At 38.5% G+C, this 20,230-nt stretch overlaps 1 protein-coding gene across 1 annotated transcript; it reads left to right on the top strand.

Annotated features, from left to right (window-relative positions):
* Positions 1-222: 222 nt before the first annotated feature.
* Positions 223-20,230, top strand: ppp2r5ea (protein phosphatase 2, regulatory subunit B', epsilon isoform a). Its single transcript, XM_081378790.1, has 14 exons — positions 223-1,212; positions 12,062-12,222; positions 13,088-13,284; positions 14,194-14,295; positions 14,511-14,603; positions 14,990-15,120; positions 15,216-15,275; positions 15,859-15,967; positions 16,129-16,182; positions 16,297-16,347; positions 16,554-16,673; positions 17,036-17,163; positions 18,331-18,432; positions 18,519-20,230. Exons 2-14 carry the CDS (start codon positions 12,066-12,068, stop codon positions 18,619-18,621), a joined length of 1,407 nt encoding a protein of 468 aa, XP_081234916.1. The 5' UTR covers positions 223-1,212; positions 12,062-12,065; the 3' UTR covers positions 18,622-20,230.

Raw genomic sequence — 20,230 nt, 5'->3', positions numbered from 1 at the left:
TTTCACTCAAATGATTCCTTAATATACCGAGTCACGACCAAATTAAGCCGTATTATACTTCATTAAAAATCACCTGCCAACTAAAGAGACTTAAACTTTTTCATAATTCTTCACTTGATACATTTAAGTAAATAAAGAAAATTAAAAGTAATTGTAAGCTGTAGCCTATAAAACAACGTGGCAACTGTGAAGCATTACATTTGCTCAGTTGAGAGAAGAAACGAGAACGAATAGATGGAGATGAATAAATGAACGAGGAGAAACATCATCACTGGTCAGTGTCATTCGTGTTATGTAACATCGTGTTCAAAGTGAGGACTCAGTAATGGAAACAGGGTAAACAATCCCTCAAATCCTTTTCTAAGAATAGAAAACCTTAGTGGAATCGTTTGTCTAGTTACGGCTTTCTATAAGCGTAGTTAATTTGTTGTAATTTACCTAATTTGAGATAAACTGAGCATGTAGAGACCGAGCGGACCGCAGCTCGGGTGACATTTCTTGCCATACGGGCATTTCAGGTCCTTGCCTTCATCCAATCTCCATCTCAGACATTTACGCCGCAACCTACCTCCATAGCTCCTCGACATCAATGACTTTTGACTTTCTAGGCGTAGCTAACACTGGTTTTGATTGACAACTCCAGGAACCAATCCACACGTTATTTGTGCAGAAACTGTCCAATCATTGGCTAAATAGCACAAACCAGCGTTCCATCAAGCTAGGTTTAGCGGTCTGTTTTGAGCCAGGAAAAAAAATTGGCACAGAGCACTAGCACAGTCTGCTAACATTTACTTACGATAACAGGTTAACAATTAGTCGCGATTTGAGTGAGGTTAGCAGTAAGGAGAAGGACAATCTGACCTTAGTGACTAACATCTGGGTATGTAGTCGGTCAGCGAATGTGTATGAATGTGGCTTTTGGTGCAGGCTGGGACGGCAGCTACAGGGATTAGCTGTGCGGGGAGCTCCTGCTAGCAGTGCAATGCTGACATACCTTCAGGCGGCTTGATAATTATCTCATAAACGGGGATTTTGGTGTGTCTTCAGTCGGAAAAATCCTCACCATTCACACGCGGATTGAATTCGAAAGCTTAGACCGGTTTAAATAGTCCGCAAGTGAAGCGATTGAGTTAGCTGGCTAGCTGGGTCGCCTGCAAGTACAAGGTTAGCTGCTTAAAACGAGCCACCTGGACCCGAGAACCATCAAGAGAGGTAAGAAGCCCAATTGCACACATCATTATTAAATTAAGAGTGATATTTAACAAGTGTCAGATCGTTTAAAGAAGTGGACAAGATATTTTCTTTAAACTAGAGGACTATGCTCTCTAAAAAAAAATCTAAACCTCTAAGGTCTATTCGAGTTTATCTGCCTATAAACACAAAACGACCTCAGAATTTTAGATTAGAGGCACGATCGTGCTTTGATTATAATATTGTCATTCAGTTTTTTACATATCTTCTCACTTGAGGTATTCAGCAACGCCTTCTTCATTCTGGTATGGGACACTGCTGTGAAATGAGCACCGGTTGTTCACTGTGCAGTGATGATTATTGTGTTTTCTTCACAAATGTTGAGGTATATTCTCAGGCACTGAGTCTGATCAGCCTTTGGTGGGATGAGAACATCGCCTCTAAATCTGCCACAATCTTGTTTTGAATCTTTTTTTTTTTTTTTTTTTTTAGCAGCTTGTATAAGACCTTTTCGAAGTGTCCATTTGATATGGTCCATGTCCAGAGTGTATGTTAACATGATTCCAAATATCTGGTGTTGGGGTTGTCTCCTTCAGGTTTTCTTGTGCTTTTGCTGGCTTTAACAAGTCAACAGTCTTGTTTAATGGCCTTGTCTTTCAGGCTCTTGGGAATGCAATATATTCCACACCTGTTTTTGTTCCACAGCTGCGGTCATGCGTTTCACGGACTGACAATTGAGACTTTTCAGCCACACTGATTCAAACTCTCCTGACCTTCTTGTTTTCTGTCTGATAGTGCTTATATTTTGAGGCAGGACACTTTTTTTTATCTCTCAAGGGCATGCGTTTAATCAGAAAGTGCAGTGCAAGATCAAACCCATCACTTTTGCTGAGATGCTGAAAATGCACTGTGTATACGAATAAAAAGAGTTAAATCTTGAGCAACATGAGTGACTTGTCAGAACTGTCTGTAGCCTCCTGATTTAGATAGTTGAGTATTGGACTACCAAAACATATAGAAGGAAAGTTAACTTCATAAAATTGGTCAAGTGTTTGCTCTTTCAAAAATAGTGTCTAAATCTAAAGGGACACTATCTATATGGTTGTAATTTGAGTCAGGTGTTCCAATCAATGAGATGAGTCAATTGTATGTTACAGGGCCCTTCCTTATAAAACAAACACAGACTCTAGCTGTTGTCTCTCATTATGCTCTAAATTTGAGTCTTAAAGTTTGAAATATAATAGTGAAAGAATTTCTTTGGGGCAAAAAACAAAATGTTGCAGCTATTACTGAAGATGGAAAGGGTTACTATACAGTCAGACGTGGCATGTCTCTTAAGATTTTGAAACAATATAGTGTCTTATATTTGTATAATTGAATTGCTTGATTATTAAAGGTAAAAAAATTCTAAATTTGGTCAGTCCAATGAGAACTAGCCTATACCATTATCACGGTTTAAAGTTAGTTCACCCAATAAATTAAAATTCTGTCATTAATTACTCCATGTTAACAGTGCAGGGCTTCCTGTTTCCATGTCAGAACGCCGGCTCACTATTGGCTGACGCTGGTCACTTGAGCACCAGGACACATGCGTGTGATGCTGACGCAGGAGCTAGCCAATAGTTAGGCGGCGTTTTGACTTAGAACCAGGAACCTCTGCACTGTGTTTACAATGCGTCAACAACGTAGGAGAATGACGTGGAAGAGATTGTTGAATAAAGTCGTTATTTTTGGGGGGTTTTGCACACAAAGTATTCTCGTCACTTTATAGCATTAAGGTTGAGCCATTGGAGTCACATGGACTATTTGTTTTATGTCTTTATTACCTTTATGAGCCTTAGAAGTTTCAATGAAGTTGCAGTCTATGGAGGCCAGGGTCAGAATGAAACCTCTCTGATTTCATCAAAAATATCTTTGTGTTCCAAAGATGAAAGAAGGTCTTAATGGGTTTGGAACGACATAAGGGGGAGTAATTAATGACAGAAATTTCATTTTTGGGTGAACTAACCCTTTAAGCAGCTGTTCCACTATTTCTGACATTTGTATACGATTGTCACATTTTGCCCTCAGTTGCGTGGAACCTACAAATCGCTCATGAAGCAGCCGTTTATTCTCACCATGGTAAAATGAGTGAATGATGAATGTATGACTATATCACTAGTACGTTTGAAAGCAGAATATAATTGTTTTTTAAGGGATAATTGATGCAAATAAAGTAAATATCAGTAAATACGTTTTTTTGGTAATTCTCATTCAATATTGGTGTTCTTCGCTAATCTCATGGTTTTGATTAGATTAGGCTATATCATTCATGTTGTTTTTTCTATAGGCTATCTTTTTTTTTTTTTTTTACATCATGTCTATCAGTACCATCAATTTGTTTAGCGAATCAACCACATAGTAAACACTTTTTTTAATTGGAGAACATCCAGAAATCTTTGGCCGCATCCTGTTCATGATTCAAGGGAGTGTATTATTTTGGGGCTGATTTGCTGTCTTGGGAGTGGGACAGCTTTACACTTGTCTCAGCAAAACAACAAATTCTGTATTTTGCCTGGGTGTTTTACAGGAGATTGTAAGAGCATCAAGGTGTCCGTTTGTGAGCCGAAGCTTAACCGAATGTGGGTCATGCTGTACAACAATGATCCTACGCTCTTAAGTAAATGTATAACCAAGCAGTTTCAGTCGAAGACATTTTATGCTTTAGAACAGCCAAGTCAAAGTCCTGACTCTCCAGTTGGCATTTCCTTGCTTGTCATGACATGAGAAGTTCAATAATTCAGTTTATGAACTCTGAAGAAGGTGAGCTAACATTTTAAGTTAAATGAATTGTCTTAAATGTTATCACAGTCTTTCTCTTACCGATATATGCAAAGTCCTTGTGTATGAAACCTTGAACATCTAATAAACAACTTGGTATCTTGAGTGTTGATTTATAATGCTGTTATTGAATGGGGAATAAATCCTGGACCGTTGTTAAATGTGCGGTGCTTTGTTTCTCTCAGCTTTAAATCCCAGGCTCATACTGGCAGGCCGTTTAGGGCCATATTACAGCCACCATAATGTAAACAAATCTGCAGAATGGAAAAGCAGTCGGCTGTTCTCCAAACTTCACTTTTACGTAAGGGTCTCGTGGTCTTAAGTTCATCTCTGTTTTGGTAAGGCATCCATGGGCTACATGCAGTTCATCATGTGAATAACAGATCACTGAAACCATGTCAGTATAAGGTTGTGTAGCGTTTAGTTGCTTCTTGCTGAAGACTTTGTCAGAAATGTTATGGCTTCATTGTTTATTGTAATTTTAGATTGGTGACCTTCTACGTTACTAATACAGTAGGGATAACTGTTAAACATAGGCTAATTTACTTGTCTATAGGGCTCAATGCTAAGGATTTTTCTGGTGGTTCAAAGTTTTTGTTTTTATGTCAACATTAAAGGTATAGCGGAGGATTTTCTTTTTCCGGGTGGGTAGTGTAAACTATTGGTCCACCTAATTGTCAATCATTCTGGTGATATGTTTACGTAAGGCCGTCGTACGTGCTCGTCCCTTAGTTTTCGTTTTCTGCGCATGCGCACTTTCAGGTGTTTATGTGTGGTGGTGAGCTAGAGCTCCGGTTTAAGCCATTCATTGAAGCTCGCCGTTTCACCGGGTCCTTTGAAAATGTCTGAGGGTCGCAAGAGAAAAAGTTTGTACGAACTGTATGAGAAGAAGAGAAAGGCCTGAGAAGAGAGAAACAAGATCAGAGTGTTTTTGGGAGATTGTTTCACACGATGGCGTGCGCTGAAAACACAGGTTGGGCTTCCCACTGATGCCTCAGTCGCGAAGTTTCTACTCGACAGGTAAAGTTTGGCATGCTATTTGGAGAAAAAGTGCAAATCTTCTTTTGGAAAGTAATCTTGTATGAGCGATGCCGACAGCAACTTGTAAACAGAGCGTGCACGAGGAGAACCTCGCACACGTTTAATAGGCGTTCCCTCTCGGGAGCAGGTAGTGTGTTGCGCATGTGCATTTTTTCAAAAAGTGGAGAGGGCGGTTCTTATCTAAAATTCGGAAAGATCCTCCGCTATACCTTTAAAGGGATACTCCACTTTTTTTTGGAAATAGGCTCATTTTACAACTCCCCCAGAGTTAAACATTTGAGTTTTACCGTTTTTGAATCCATTCAGCCGATCTCCGGTTCTGGCGGTACCACTTTTAGCATAGCTTAGCATACATCATTGAAGTGGACAAGACCATTAGCATTTCTCTCAAAAAATGACCAAAGAGTTTCGATATTTTTTCCTATTTAAAACTTGACTCTTCTGTAGTTACATCGTGCACGAAGACTGACGGAAAATGTAAAGTTGCGATTTTCTAGGCTAATATGGCTAGGAACTATTCTCTCATTCGTGCGTAATAATCAAGAAGCTTTACTGCCGTAAAGAGTGCATGAGTGCAGCAGGCGTAATGATATGACACAGCGCCTGAAAATAGGCGCTGCGTCATATCATTACGCCTGCTTTTTTTGAGAGAAATGCTAATGGTCTTGTCCACTTCAATGATGTATGCTAAGCTATGCTAAAAGTGGTACCGCCAGAACCGGAGATCGGCTGAATGGATTCAAAAACGGTAAAACTCAACTGTTTAACTCTGGGGGAGTTGTAAAATGAGCCTATTTCCAAAAAAAGTGGAGTATCCCTTTAAAAACAGATGGCAGCAGGAATATCAGGCTGCTGTCACTTTAAGACCGAATGCTCGGATCCAATATACTGTTACACATGCATTTTCTTTCTCATCTGATTAAGTTCAAGTAAGACATAACCGACAATGTTTACGTGACAGCCTTCGGATAGTCCTTATTGTCGAGCCCTTTTATATGACTTGTTCTTGTTTTTCAATATGCAAGCAACTTCAGGGATGGCAGAATGACTTCCCTACATGGAATGGCTTTGCTTCCAAAGTCCTTTTAGTTTATGGCTAGTGTTATGATGACAGCCTCACATTTATCAGCGTGATAACTGACAGTTACACAATCTGTTAGTTGTGAAATTTATAAGCAAAGAGTATTTATTTAGCATGAGAGCTTGCTTAAATTTGTCATTGCTTTTCATTTTGGAGGCTTTTCCCTTTTGCTTTGTGGATTACACAATTAGTCAAATTTTTTTTTTATGTCAAGGGCATTTGTCTTTATTACAGGGTCTGTAAAAAATCAGATGTACACCCAGCAGCTATGCTCATCATAGCAAATGGCTATGCAAAACATCAAAACTTTTCCCTTTGTTTTGTTGTCAAAATAAAAGGCATTTTCACTAATAATGAAACAAGTTCAAGGAAGCTAAGTATGGAGATTCAACACAAGTAGGGTAAGACACATGTGATAACATGGAGATAATATATCAGGACGAGGCAGAGCAGTTGTGGTGGTACGAACTTTCAACCTACCAGAAAAGTAGACTTATTTGCTCTGACTTTCAGATGAGTCTTGCTCCTTCCTTGTCTATACAATGCTTTTAATTGGTTGATCATTGTTGGATGACTCTTGATGATGTTAGTTGTCATAATGAGAGCACTTTGATTTGCACAGTAACCGTAACTGTGAGGACTCTGTTAGCCAACACCCAATACAGGAATCCAGAGAAGAAAACGAAAGGCCCTAGACCAGCGATTCCCAAACTGTGGTCCGCGGACCACTAGTGGTCCGTGAGGGTACTGCAGGTGGTCCGTGGAAAGGCAAAATGAAATATAAAATAATATTTTTTTTACCTTCATTTTACCAGGAAATTCACATAAAAAAAAGTAAAAAGAATATGTAGGCCTATATTGATGTAACATTTTAATTAAATTGTCAAGTTATTGTGTGATTACTAAAAAAGCCTAGTGGTGTTCGGCCGTGACATTCAAGTTTGTGCCGTTAGAACCACAACATTGGTTCGGTGGATAGCAACAGGTTCTCTGAAGAGAAAAGGGCAGTGTTGCCAGATTGGGCGGGTTAAAAAGGGTTTGGGCGGGTGGACAAAATTTGGGCTGGTTTGGGATCAGTTCGGCGGTTTTCAAACATCTACATTTTAAAGTCTAATTGGTTAAAAAACTAAAATAAAGTGTGCATGTAGTCCATAAAATCAGTCATCATGACATTACTGTACACACACGCCCATGCAGAGTCAGCTGGCATTGGTGTTGACATCACCGACGAGCACGCACTTTTAGCCAATCAGCGATCAGCAGGCAGATGCGATTGAGCGCGATAAGTTGTAGCTGTATATTCAAGTGATGGCTAATGCCTCTACTAAGTTGTATGTACACAGTAAAGAGTGAGATAGTGAGCAACTCTAAAAATGTACACGTGGTGGGATATATCGATGGTGACTATAACTCTGAGAGGAGAGCACAGTTATGTCCATGGTCATGTGCACACTAGCCTAACCAGACATCGGCAACTTTACACCGTCCAGACTGCACTATACTCGCCCCTGACACCTGCTGAAAAAGGTTTGAATCAACGATGAATCAGTTTTGACTGCTAAATTCTGCGTTATGTTCTGCAATGTGTACTTCCGAGGGTTAAAGTCATCGGTTCATTTCTTGATTGCCGTTTTGACAGTGTCCATCTGGACATTTTAGTCATATTGGCTAATTCTCCTTAATTATTGCCGTTTTGATCTGTTTTCCTGGATTTTTTTTTTTTTTTTTTTTTTTTATCATTGTTATTTGTTTTAAGGAGATACAAATTGTGCTTATCAACCTTGAATGACATGGTAATGAAATTATATCATATTATTTTGGCAGTAAAATTTTGGGCGGTTTTTTCTTGTAGTGGGCGGGTTTTGGTGAGCTTTTGGGCTGGAAATCACCGTTCCAATCTGGCAACACTGGAAAAGGGCAGAGGCAAATATTATCTCATTATCACATCACACGCATATCCTTTAATGGTGCGTTCACACCGGACGAAATTTCGCTTCAAACTTTTGTTTTGACGCGGGAATTGATACAAAGTGGTCAAGCGTATCACTAGACGGGGCAGGCGCGATTTTGACATATGATCCCTTTTTGAATTTGACGCGCTCGCGTCCGGTGTGAACGCACAGTTAGGCATAGGCAGTTTATATGAAACGAAATGTTTATAAATGGAATGAATAAGGCCTGTTATTATTTTAATTTCCAGTTAGTTTCTTGATCTCGCGTTTCTGAAATGTTTTGCGGATGTGCTCTTAAGTGGACAAACTCAAGCCTAGGTACTTTTTGAGGAGTTGTAAAATTCTGAAGATTAATAATCCCCTAAAATCACCAAAGGTTTTGAAATGTTGACTATATTCCAGTGTTCTTATTACTGTATAGATTTCATACTCCATTGCTATGGAAATAAGCCTGTTGTTCAAATGAACCTGATTATGCCCTCGGGCGCTTGAGTAAATAAATAAATTAAATATGTGGCAGCCGTTGTGTGCAGTAAACTTTCTTTTAACAAGCCTGTTGTACTGATGTGATGACCAATGATAGTTTTAGAGCTAGTAAGCCTATTTAGAGGTGCAGATTAATTCAGGTAGGACTCTGTGTAGACATATTTTATTATGTGTATTATGAGGTGGTCCGCGAAAATTCTTGATTACAAATAGTGGTCCACACACACAAAAAGTTTGAAAACCCCTGCCCTAGACCATTAACTTTGAACCCACAAAGGTTCAGGTCAGTATGGGATGTTAAATTATGAGTGTTTAATACTAATTGCCAATTTGTTTTCTCTGGTCTTCAGTTAGGTTTCTTTTTAATAAGATGGACCTGAAATTCACATGACCCAAATGTAGGACATGGGGCAGAACAGAAGGTCATATCCATAGACCCCCTGAAGATTCTCTCTGGAGAACAAAGTATTTGTGCCTGCTGTGAAATTAATCAGCTGTCTGTTATTCTATTCCAGCTCCTACCATAGCAGCGTGTCAGGATGTTAACATTTTAGCTGAAAGGACAGGTGGGGTTAGGAACCAAGAATTGGTTCTTAGTCTGAATGAATGATTTTCATTAATCTACATTATGGTCTTTTAAAGGACTTAAAACATAAACTTGAATTCTTGAGTTATCTGTTTGAATGAGTGTTTCTCAACGGTTCTTGACTTAAGGCTGGTTCACACCAAGGACGATAAAGATAAAGTTTTAAAAATAGTTTTAAATGTAATGGCAGAGTCCACACTACACCTAACTATAATGATAACAGCGCAGAGAAACTATATTCCAGCTGATGAACAATACACACTTTGACAGCCAATCAGCCTGCTTTAAAGAGCTCAAGCATTTAAAGGGGTGGACGAGTGCTGCTCATGTAATGAATAGAACAATGTCGAATGTTGGTGTGGACGCTAATATAGTTGTCTCTTATTATTGTTATAGTTATCTTTTATAGTTATCATTCTTGGTGTGAGGTGTGAACGGTCCTTTATTCATTGAACTTCAAGTCATTATCTTCAGTCATGTCCTCTTTTTTTCTTTCTTTTTTTTCTTCAGTTTCATTTTTGTTTTGGTTTTTGTTTTGTCACCCATCATTTTTTCCAACACGCCACTCCTACCCTTTTTTAGTGAAGATATGGCCTAGTTTGCTAAACGTGTACAGTGTGAAGTCCCCACCTCCTCCTGCCCTGCCACTCCTCTACTTCCTGCTTTGCATGGGAGGAGTACTAAAGCCTGATTACTTCCTGTACCGTCCAGCCCACGGTAATCCCAGTGCACAGCAGTCCTTTTGGTGTGTTTTGAGCCTTTACGTAAGGCTGAGAAGCAGCATCAGGGACACCAGCCCCTCCATTCAATTTAAGTACAATTTAACCTGTGATTGCCCGCCATTTACTAACTTTGAATTTGAAAGGCTGAAACAGGTTCAGGTCAAGGGCTCGAGTACACGTCTGTCCTGATCATGACCGAGTGAGGATTTTAATTTGGAACAGACTTTGCGTCTGGAGTGCATCCTTAAAATGCACCTCTGTAGGCATCTCACTTGCGTTTGTCCCTTAGATTAGTGTTGTGACTTCAATACGGTTATCTGATTAAAATATCTCTATACTAATACTACAGAAAAAACCTAAAGCAAGAAAAAGTAATTAGAAAATAGAAGATAGAACACTGAACATAAAATTCGTTGTTTTATTAATTCATTAATTTCAGATCAAGCTAAATTGAAGTTATTACTGACCTCAACTGCCTCATCAAACTCCAATGATAAAAAAAATAAATAATTGCTTGTCACAAAATAAATCACACTTGTTTGACATTGAATCCATGAGCATCATCATGATGTAGGTTAATTATATTATCAGTCACGAACCAAATTCTGTCATTTAGGGTTGAACAATTACACCAAAATCATATTTCATGAGTAATTTTATTTCACAAACATGTATCAAGATAGTTATTTTTGTTACTTAATTTCTCTATGATATAATAATTTGAACAAAGATGCAAATTACAAACAGTAGTACAAACAGTATAAGAAAGATAAATAAAATAAGCTATTTTTTTTACAGACTATTTAAGAGTAGCATTCAAATTAGGGAAAACTATAGAAATTGGATAAATCAAATAAAACGCTGCATATTCTTCTCTGTTTGAATTAAATATTGATCCTTAAGGCTACAAAGTTATTCACTCAAGAGCAGTGAATGATTCTCACATTTTTTGTTTGATTAATATTATTGGCATTAGACAATTTTTAATATGATTATTGTTGAAGCTTTTATCATGGTATATTATATTATCACGGTATTGAATTAAGTTACCAAAAAGTGTTGTCCTCCCAACAGATTTAATAACTTTTAATATAACAAAAAGAACATTCAAATACGATAAAACAATACACAAAAATGTATTATGTAAACGCATTTTCAAACAGATTAAACTGCAAAAGAACTATAGAGAACAAATGGAAGCACTTTATAATGAGGTCCCATAAGTTAATGTTAGTTAATCCAATAACTAACATTAACTAACAATAAGCAATATCTAGATTTGTTACAGTAGTTATTATTCTTTGTTAATGTTAGTTAATAAAAATACAACTGTTCAGTATAGGTTCAGGTCCAATGTTAACAGATAAAACCTTTGATTTGAATAATGTATTAGTAAATGTTGACATTATTATTAAGCAAGGAATAATTGACGCCGGGCCGTTGAACTATCAGAAAAATGATGCACACCCCAGAGTCAATTATTCTGCTTATACTACGGTTACCACACCTTAGAGTTTTTTCAGTGAAAATGTACTGGTGTGTGTTCAGTTATATAATGTGGTTGTTAGTGTCACTCCCATAAATAACTGAACTGTCTGTGAACGGAACTGTATTAAGGACTCAAATGCAGGATTGACAACTGTATTCTGCTGCTGTGTGAATGAACGGGGCCATAAAGTAGTGCAGACTGGTTTGTTTAAGGGGTTACAGGGTAAATGCTACGTTTCTGCTGTTCCATCAGAGCAATCCGCCATGCTTCTCATGCACGTTGTTGTATACATGCCTCTTTGATGCAGCATACAGGCAGTTGTAAATTTTAACCGGTTGATGGAAAAGTATTCTTAAAATGCATTTCTTAATAAGGAATTATTCACTGTATTTTGAAGTGCCTACGATAACTATATTGTGCATGTTTATTTTCGCAATGTATTGTATTACCGCACATCGGCACGTCTGCTAGCAGCCTAGCAGGCATGTTAGGCTTCTGTCACTAAGACCTGAGGTCGTAGAGTCTTTTCACTTGGTTGAATTGAAACATGGGTCTTAATGTCTTTTTAATGTCTTTTTATTTATTAATGTCTTAATCTCTTTTTGCACAAAATCTCATTTTGTGCAAGATTTTCATTCATTCTGCACATTATAACTGACTTTTTCTCTGTTTGTTTCCTTTTTGTCTCTACAGGGTTATGTCTTCAGCAGCCACCACAGCCCCGTCTGTGGACAAGGTGGACGGCTTCTCCAGGAAGTCTGTCAGAAAAGCCAGGCAGAAGCGAGCACAGAGCTCGTCCCAGTTCAGATCTCAGGACAAGCCCATAGAGCTGGTGCAGCTGCCTCTGCTGAAAGGTAGTTCTGTTAATGTGGTCATATGAAGATAGTGGTTGGTGTCACAGGGATTTGAGCTATTTTAATTGTTCTGATAGAGCTGATAAAGATGGTTGTACTAAAATAAAAAAATAAATAAAAGCAACACGGAATGCAGTCAAACCTGTCACTGTGAAAGAAAAGTCTTATTTGTCAAGATGGGATTGTTCTGTCAAGTCTGTGTCATGTTGTCCCCAGATTTAATGTCCGTATTTGGAGTCGGTTAGACTTTAAAAAAAAAATATATATTTTATAATGTTTTTGAAACCAAGTTTAGATGGGTGCATCTCTAGTATATTTCATTGCCTAGTTGATTTGTTGTGGATGTATAAACTCATTGCTCCCCAATTGTAGTTCATCATCACATTAATCGTGAACATGTTAGACTAAAGCTTGACAACCACAAAATATCCAAATACATTAACTTCATTTGTGAACAGTCTATCTATAGTTTAACATTTTAAAGCCTAAAAAATCTGCTTTGTGCAGTGTTTATGCCTGAAGTGTGTGTGTGCGCTATCTTTCTGTTTGTCTAAAGTGTTCAAATACTGTCAATAAACCTACAGTATGTACCTACATGACCATTGCCACTGTAATGGTTGGTTGTGGCACATATATTACTGTGTCTTGAATGGCTTTTAAAACTCAAGCCCCTATCAGTTGGAATATTTAGGGGTCAAATGCCAGATGGATCTCCAAGCTAATATGTGAAGTATTTTAGGCCTCCCATCAACAGTCCCGAAACACAAGAAAGATTACAATTGGAAAGTCAAGGATGTTGATATAAACCATTTGTGGAATTCTAGTACTACTGTTTTGCATTAAATTTCTCTTTCTCTCTGTCTAGATGTTTCTGCGCAGGAGCAACCAGAACTGTTCCTCAAGAAGCTGCAGCAGTGCTGTACTCTGTTTGACTTCATGGACACACTTTCTGACCTCAAAATGAAAGAGTATAAGCGGTCCACCCTTAATGAGCTGGTGGACTACGTCACACTCAGCCGGGGCTACTTGACTGAGCAGACCTACCCCGAGGTTGTCAAAATGGTGAGATTAAAAGATTACAAAATATGTATATTCTGTTATCGTCTAATTTCTATGCTTATATCATAGTGGTGTAACAGTACATGTATACTTCCCGAACTGTGCGGTACGGACGTCACGGTTCGGTGCATGCAATCACGCACAATCAACACTCCAGTCCAGAAGGGGCGCGCGCAGTAATGCAATGCTGTTTGCTACCAGTAAAAAGCGCAGAAGAAGAGTCGATCGCTCTGTTTACATCTCTCAACCAGTTTCAACTGCTGAAAGATATCAATAAAACTGCTTGAGAATAATATATCACGTAGCATTACATTTACCTCAGGCATTTAGTGTCGACAGCAGGTTAGTTCGCTAGAGAAATGATCTGTAGAGAAGAGCATTTCATATATGCACTATATTAGCCTATTCATTATGTACTTAGTTAATGTCTTGATTTATTTAATGTATGTTTAAATACATTTGTCATGAAAACAAGTTATGACAGCCACTGTGTAGATGTTTATAATTCAAAAATGAATTGAAGTAGAAAATTAACTTTATCATTAGATTTAGAAGTTAATGCAAAACCTGCCTTATGTGCAGTTAACTTGTTTTTATTTTATTTTAGTGTTGATTATAGCAACTGAATTTAATAATTTGGGTAAGGGCTAATGTGTAAGTAAGGGTTACCCATATAGTTTACAGAATAAGCTAAGATTGGTTTTGTTATCCTTAAGAAAAATTTAATTATTTAATTTATTTAAACACAGACAAACCAACAGTTTAATAAAAAATAAAAAAGCAATTTTTAGTTTCCCCCCCTGCTGTACCGAACCCATACCGTGTTAAAAACCGAGGTATGTACCATTACACCCCTACTTTATCAATATTTCAGATATAACTCGAGGGTTTCCTCCTTTTTATTTGTCACAGGTGTCCTACAATATATTTCGGACTCTTCCGCCTAGTGACAGTAACGAGTTTGACCCAGAGGAAGATGAGCCCACGCTGGAGGCCTCATGGCCACACTTACAGGTACAGAATCCAAGCTGCCATCATATGCAAAAGAAAGTACTTAATTTACACTTTGTCTGTTTCTACATGCATTGGTTTTCTTTTTATATTTCAACGGTCAAACATGTAAAAAAAAAAAATTTCAAACAACATTGGCGTTATAAAGGTCTTGAGATATTTGTACGGTCTCATTTTCAAGGACAAGTTTTCTGATCTCTCTTCCTTTTCTGCTTAAGCTTGTTTATGAGTTCTTCATTCGCTTCTTGGAAAGTCAGGAATTTCAGCCCAGCGTTGCCAAAAAATACATTGACCAGAAATTTGTATTACAGGTGAGTGATTGCCGGTTATGACTTCTCATCCTAGTATAAATCAAATGAAGCCATTATTGCTAGTAAAACAGGACTGATATAGCTCTCTGGAATAGTTCAAGTTTCTCCTAGGTCAGTTGTGGCAATTTGCTGTCAAATAGTTTAGAATAATTGCCACTAAACTGTACATTTTACTGATGTCACTGATAACTACTTCCCCAAAGTGCTGTTACAGGAGTAGTACTCTTGTCACATAATTAATTTAATCTCAGATCAATATTTGGGTTGGTTTTTGTTTTAGTAGCTGTGTAGTTATAAAGGTAATGCATGGACAGTCTTTTTTCAAAGAGCGATACACATTGCTTATGATGAAGATCATGTAGTCAATAAGTCTTCCTAATTTCTAGCTCTTGGAGCTGTTTGATAGCGAGGATCCACGGGAGAGGGACTGCCTGAAGACCGTTCTGCACAGAATTTATGGCAAGTTCCTCGGCCTCAGGGCCTTCATCCGAAAACAGATCAACAACATTTTTCTTTGGTAAGTAACTGTCACGCTATTTAGATGTGTATATTCAAGATGAAATATAATGGTATGCTGACATAGCTCTTTTTCCTCCTGTCCTGCTCTGGCAGTTTTGTATATGAGACAGAGCGCTTCAATGGTGTAGCTGAACTGCTGGAGATTTTGGGAAGGTATGTCATATTTTAGAGCCTATTAATTGGTTGGAAGAGATATGGAGAAATTTAAACTAAGAAACTGAAAGTTTGGGAAGACATAAAGGTGCGACCCACAGAGGTCACATTCCTGTTTTATCTTACTCCACCCTGTCTTAAGGGCCCGATATACTCACAGCGAAATTCTTTTTCGTTCTTTGCTGGGGGGGGTAAAAAGAAGTTTGAAATATGTGAACAGTGATATACTGTTAGTGGACAACCCGACGTCTGATCTCAACTGACTGAACAGGATAAATGAACCAGAGACGATTCATGATTCTCAAGATTCAAATTGATCCATGTCAAAGAAGGCGGAGCCTAAGCGCACACCTACCTAGTACGTACTTTCCGCAATGTTCGCTTTGGCAAGCTGTTTTGAACTTCATTTTGGCCTGATTTTGTTCGAAATGATGTAACACCAGTTCATTCTTTGATTTCGCTTGAAGTATATCGGGGCCTTTAGGTGTCATTTAGATGTCTCAGTCTCCTGCATATTATCAGTTTTTGTCATGGTTATCAATGTCAGATCAGCGGTGAAGCCTCATACGTCTCTGGTTTACAGCATCATCAATGGTTTTGCGCTTCCTCTCAAAGCTGAGCACAAACAGTTCTTGGTGAAAGTTCTGCTGCCTCTGCACACAGTGAGGAGCTTGTCTCTCTTCCATGCCCAGGTACACACACTCAACTGTTTATCTACACACGTCTGTGTTTGCTTGCATGCATTTCAAGGACAGAAGAAACAGAATCCTTTTCATGATTGTTTATGGCACAGTTTATGAATCTAAACATTTGAAATGCATTTATATTAATCTAAAGTCACCTTTTTTTGTAGCTGGCCTATTGTATTGTACAGTTCCTAGAGAAAGATCCCACGTTAACAGAACCTGTAAGTGTTCCTTGTCACCATTATCTTCCTCATTCTTCAAGTCCCATCTTGTTTTGGCTTGTTCTTAAAGGATTTTCACTATTTTGCCTGTTTTTTGTGTGTGTTTTTTTCCAGGTGATCAGAGGCTTGTTGAAATTTTGGCCAAAAACCTGTAGTCAAAAAGAGGTAATGTCTTCATTTTATGGAATCATACCTGCAAGTCATTAATCTCTCTCAAAAAGAAATAGTTGTTGAATCTTCTACCAAACCATAATTTAAAAAGTCAGAGAAAGTGAAGATATGATTTCTTCCACTATTGTTTTCTTGCACTATTCAAGAGAAATCCTTCACATGCTTTTCCTAAACATTTCTATAACATATTTTTTTTGTAGGTTATGTTTCTTGGAGAGTTGGAGGAGATTCTAGATGTGATCGAGCCCACTCAGTTTGTTAAGATCCAGGAGCCTCTTTTCAAACAGATTGCTAGATGTGTGTCCAGCCCCCATTTTCAGGTGAACACACTCCACGCTAAATCCTCCTCACAAACCTTGTGATATCTTGTAATAGCTAGAAACTTTAACATGGAAGATATTCAAAAGCAATTTCCCAGAGAAACCCTTATTCATTTACTCGCGTCACCAGTCCACTGTAAAATTAGCATGTTTGTTCATTAATATCACACAATTCTGGGCATAAATATCTATTAAATAAAAAGACAACATTTGCTACTTTAAAATCAACTCTACTTCCACGTTAACTTGTGGTTTTGGCATGAAAATGGCACATTTGAGTGCAAGTGAATGCTTCAGGTTCTGCAATCTAAAAATACTGATACATTTTTTTTAAAAACATTTTTAAATGTATATCGTTTCAGGTGGCAGAGCGAGCCTTGTACTATTGGAACAATGAGTACATCATGAGTCTGATTGAGGAGAACTCTAGCGTCATCCTGCCTATCATGTTTGCCAGTCTCTACAGGATCTCCAAAGAGCATTGGAACCCGTGAGTTTCATGTTATATATACACACACACACACACTAAATGGACAAAAGTATTGGGACATAGCTCTTAATTCTTGAAATCAGGCATTTCAATCAGACATATTGCCACAGATGTATAAAATCTAGCACCTAGCCATGCAGTCTACATTTACAAACATTGGTGAAAAAAATGGGTTGTTCTGAAGAGCTCTGTGTGGAACTGGGATAGGATGCCAATCCTTTGCAATAAGTCAGTTTGTGAAATTTCAATCCTGCTAGATATTCCACAGTCATCTGTAAGTGGTATTATTGGAGAGTGAAATTGTTTAATAACAGCAGCAACTCCACCACTAAGCAGAAGACCACGTAAAGTAAGAGAGCGGGGTCACCGAGTGCTGAGGCGCATGGTACGCAAGAGTCGCCAATGCTCTGCTGATTCCATAGCTGAAGATTTCCAAACTTCCACTGGCATTAATTTCAGCACAAAAAGTGTGCGCCAGGAGTTTCATGGAATGGGTTTTTCATGGCCGAGCAGCTTCATGCAAGCCTCACATCACCAAGTACAATGCTATGCGCGAGTAGTGTAAAGCATGCCGCCACTGGACTCTAGAGCAGTGGAGATGTGTTCTGGGAAGTGACAAATTGGGCTTCTCTGTTTGGCAGTCTGATGGGCAAGTCATCGTTTGGCGGATACCAGGAGAATGTTACCTGCCTGACTGCATTGTGCTTACTGTAAAGTTTAGTAGAGGAGGGATACTGATATGGGGTTGTTCATAGGTTGGGCTTGGCCCCTTACTTCCAGTGAAGAGAAATCTTATTGCTTCAGCATACCAGGACATTTTGGACAACACTCTGCTTCCAAATTTGTGGTAACAGTTTGGGGAAGACTCTTTTCTATTCTAGCATGACTTTTCCCTAGTGCACAGATCAAGATCCATAAACACATGGTTGGATGAGTTTGGTGTGGAAGAACTTGACTGGCCTGCATTTATTTGAAATACTTCAGACTTTTCCATTATTACAAAAGATTTGTCACTTTTAATCACTTTAATGTGGGCTTGCTGAATTTTTTTTTATTTTTTTATATCTTACTGACCCAAAACTTTGAAATGGTGTATATTAATAATAGCAGAGTAGATCATTTAGACAAAGTGTTTTGATGTTCGTGTCTGTTTTTCTCTACCATCAGGGCAATATCAGCTTTGATCTACAATGTCCTCAAAGCATTCATGGAGATGAACAGCGCTTTGTTCGATGAACTCGCCGCCAATTACAAATCAGACAGGCAAAGGCAAGAAACAGACAGTGTAAAGTATTGTTTTAAACTCCTGCACTTTACAAAGCAGTTCAGATAACCATTTTCTCACTTTCCTGTAGGGAAAGGAAGAAGGACAAGGAACGGGAAGATCTATGGAGGAAGCTGGAGGACCTGGAGCTCAGACGGGGCATCCAGAACAGCGACGGTGTCATTCCCACCTAACACGGACCTCGTCTCCAACCTTCTGTTTGGCCCCAACCAATCCCTTTCTACTCTTCCACAGGGACCCCTCTTTGCTTCTCATGCTGCGTACTTTACCGCACACTCCCTCATTCATTTCCTCTCTTTCAACAGCACTGTAAATAATCCTCTCCCTCTTTCCTGTATCATACTACTACACTGAAAGGAAGAAAAGAAAAAACAGAAAATTTGAAGAGACTTAATGTGCACTCCTCGTTGTAAAAAAATATGGTCAAATGATAATCAGCTATGGTCAAAGGATATATTTAAAAAAAAAAAAACCTTTCAGTTCAGAAGTTGTTCATTGTCTCCATGTCGATATTGTTCTCCAAGGAAGTGCCCTGGGACTTTAGGGTCTGTGCTCACCCTGCGATTAAAGATGTCTTATATGAGGATCCCGCTGCCACCACAATTTTTTATTTATTATTTTTTTTATGAAGAGAGACTTTTCCATCTAGACATAATTTGACTCCCCTGACTCAGGGGATGCAAACTATAAACCCATGACGTGAATATAAGGAAAACAGAAGTGGGGAGGAAAAAAAAAAACATTATACATCCTCTCTGTGGTGTGCATTTTTTTTCTTTTACAGGATGATCAGCCTGGTCCTTTACTGTACATTATGGACAGGTGCTTTTCGCTGACCAGGAATCTTAACGTCCAAGATGGGCCGCAGTCGGCTACGGTGGTTACCTGTGCTCAATAAAGAGGACAAACCTCTCCGAGGACCTTTATTTTTTTAACTTGTGAACCAGGAAATTATCCGGTCATAGCATCATGCTGTCTGCTGTGGAGACTCTTGGGAATTCCCATCTGGGAATTCAGTTGTTACCAAGAGTATGTCAAGCTCAGTTTCTCGGACTTGTGGAATTTTGGTGGCACACAGTGTTCAGAGCTCATCCAGTGTTTTTAAAACCGTTAAGTGACATATATATTTTTCGTAAAGAATATTCTGGACATTTTTCTCATGTTCCACCCAGATTTCCACTGCTCAGCTCTATTAGTTTTCGATTTCAGGGTGGTTGGATGTCGTCTACATGACCGAGCTGAGCAAGACAAGGTTTTTCTTTCTGTTCATGGAGTGTTTGAAATGAAATCCTGCTTATGTTGGGGTTTTTAGGGCCTATGTAGGTAAACGCTGATCCGGTAGGTCATAATCTCTCTTCTGAAATACCAGCCGCCAGGCCAGGCTAGAACTAAAAAGCACTTCGAGCTAGATCATTAGTTGTTCTCATGGGACTTCAGCCCCTTTTCTTCTCTTCTTTTATTTGAAGTCCCAACAATCGTGGTTGTGGATTTTACATGTGAGGAGGATGTATTTTATTATATATATTTTTTTTTGGCTTAATCATGTGTCTCTCTCTCTTTCTCTCTTCCTCTTTCTCTCTCTCCAGAACCCCCCCCCCCCCCTCTCTTTCTCTCTCTCTCTCTCTTTCTTTCTTGTTTTAACTCTCCCAAGCTCATTGTGTGTTTTATGATGGCCCATATTTGATATGTACAAAAAATTCAAAAGAAAGGGTTTGATGAATAGAATAAATCTAATTATTTTAAAAAAAGAAAGAGATATTAAATAAACCTGTTTTTTGTGAT

Source organism: Scardinius erythrophthalmus (assembly GCF_964197995.2).
Source record: "Scardinius erythrophthalmus genome assembly, chromosome: 11".
Classification (NCBI taxonomy): Eukaryota; Metazoa; Chordata; class Actinopteri; order Cypriniformes; family Leuciscidae; genus Scardinius; species Scardinius erythrophthalmus.
The sequence above is the reverse complement of the archived record's forward strand: the minus strand, read 5'-3'. Positions and strand labels throughout refer to the sequence as shown.

Bases quoted from the DNA above. Each gene is read 5' to 3' on its own strand.
- ppp2r5ea (XM_081378790.1), top strand. From the start codon at position 12,066: ATGTCTTCAGCAGCCACCACAGCCCCGTCTGTGGACAAGGTGGACGGC. The intron at 15,276-15,858 runs GTATGTCATATT...TCTGGTTTACAG, and splicing joins CTGCTGGAGATTTTGGGAAG to CATCATCAATGGTTTTGCGC. The intron at 16,183-16,296 runs GTAAGTGTTCCT...GTTTTTTTCCAG, and splicing joins ATCCCACGTTAACAGAACCT to GTGATCAGAGGCTTGTTGAA.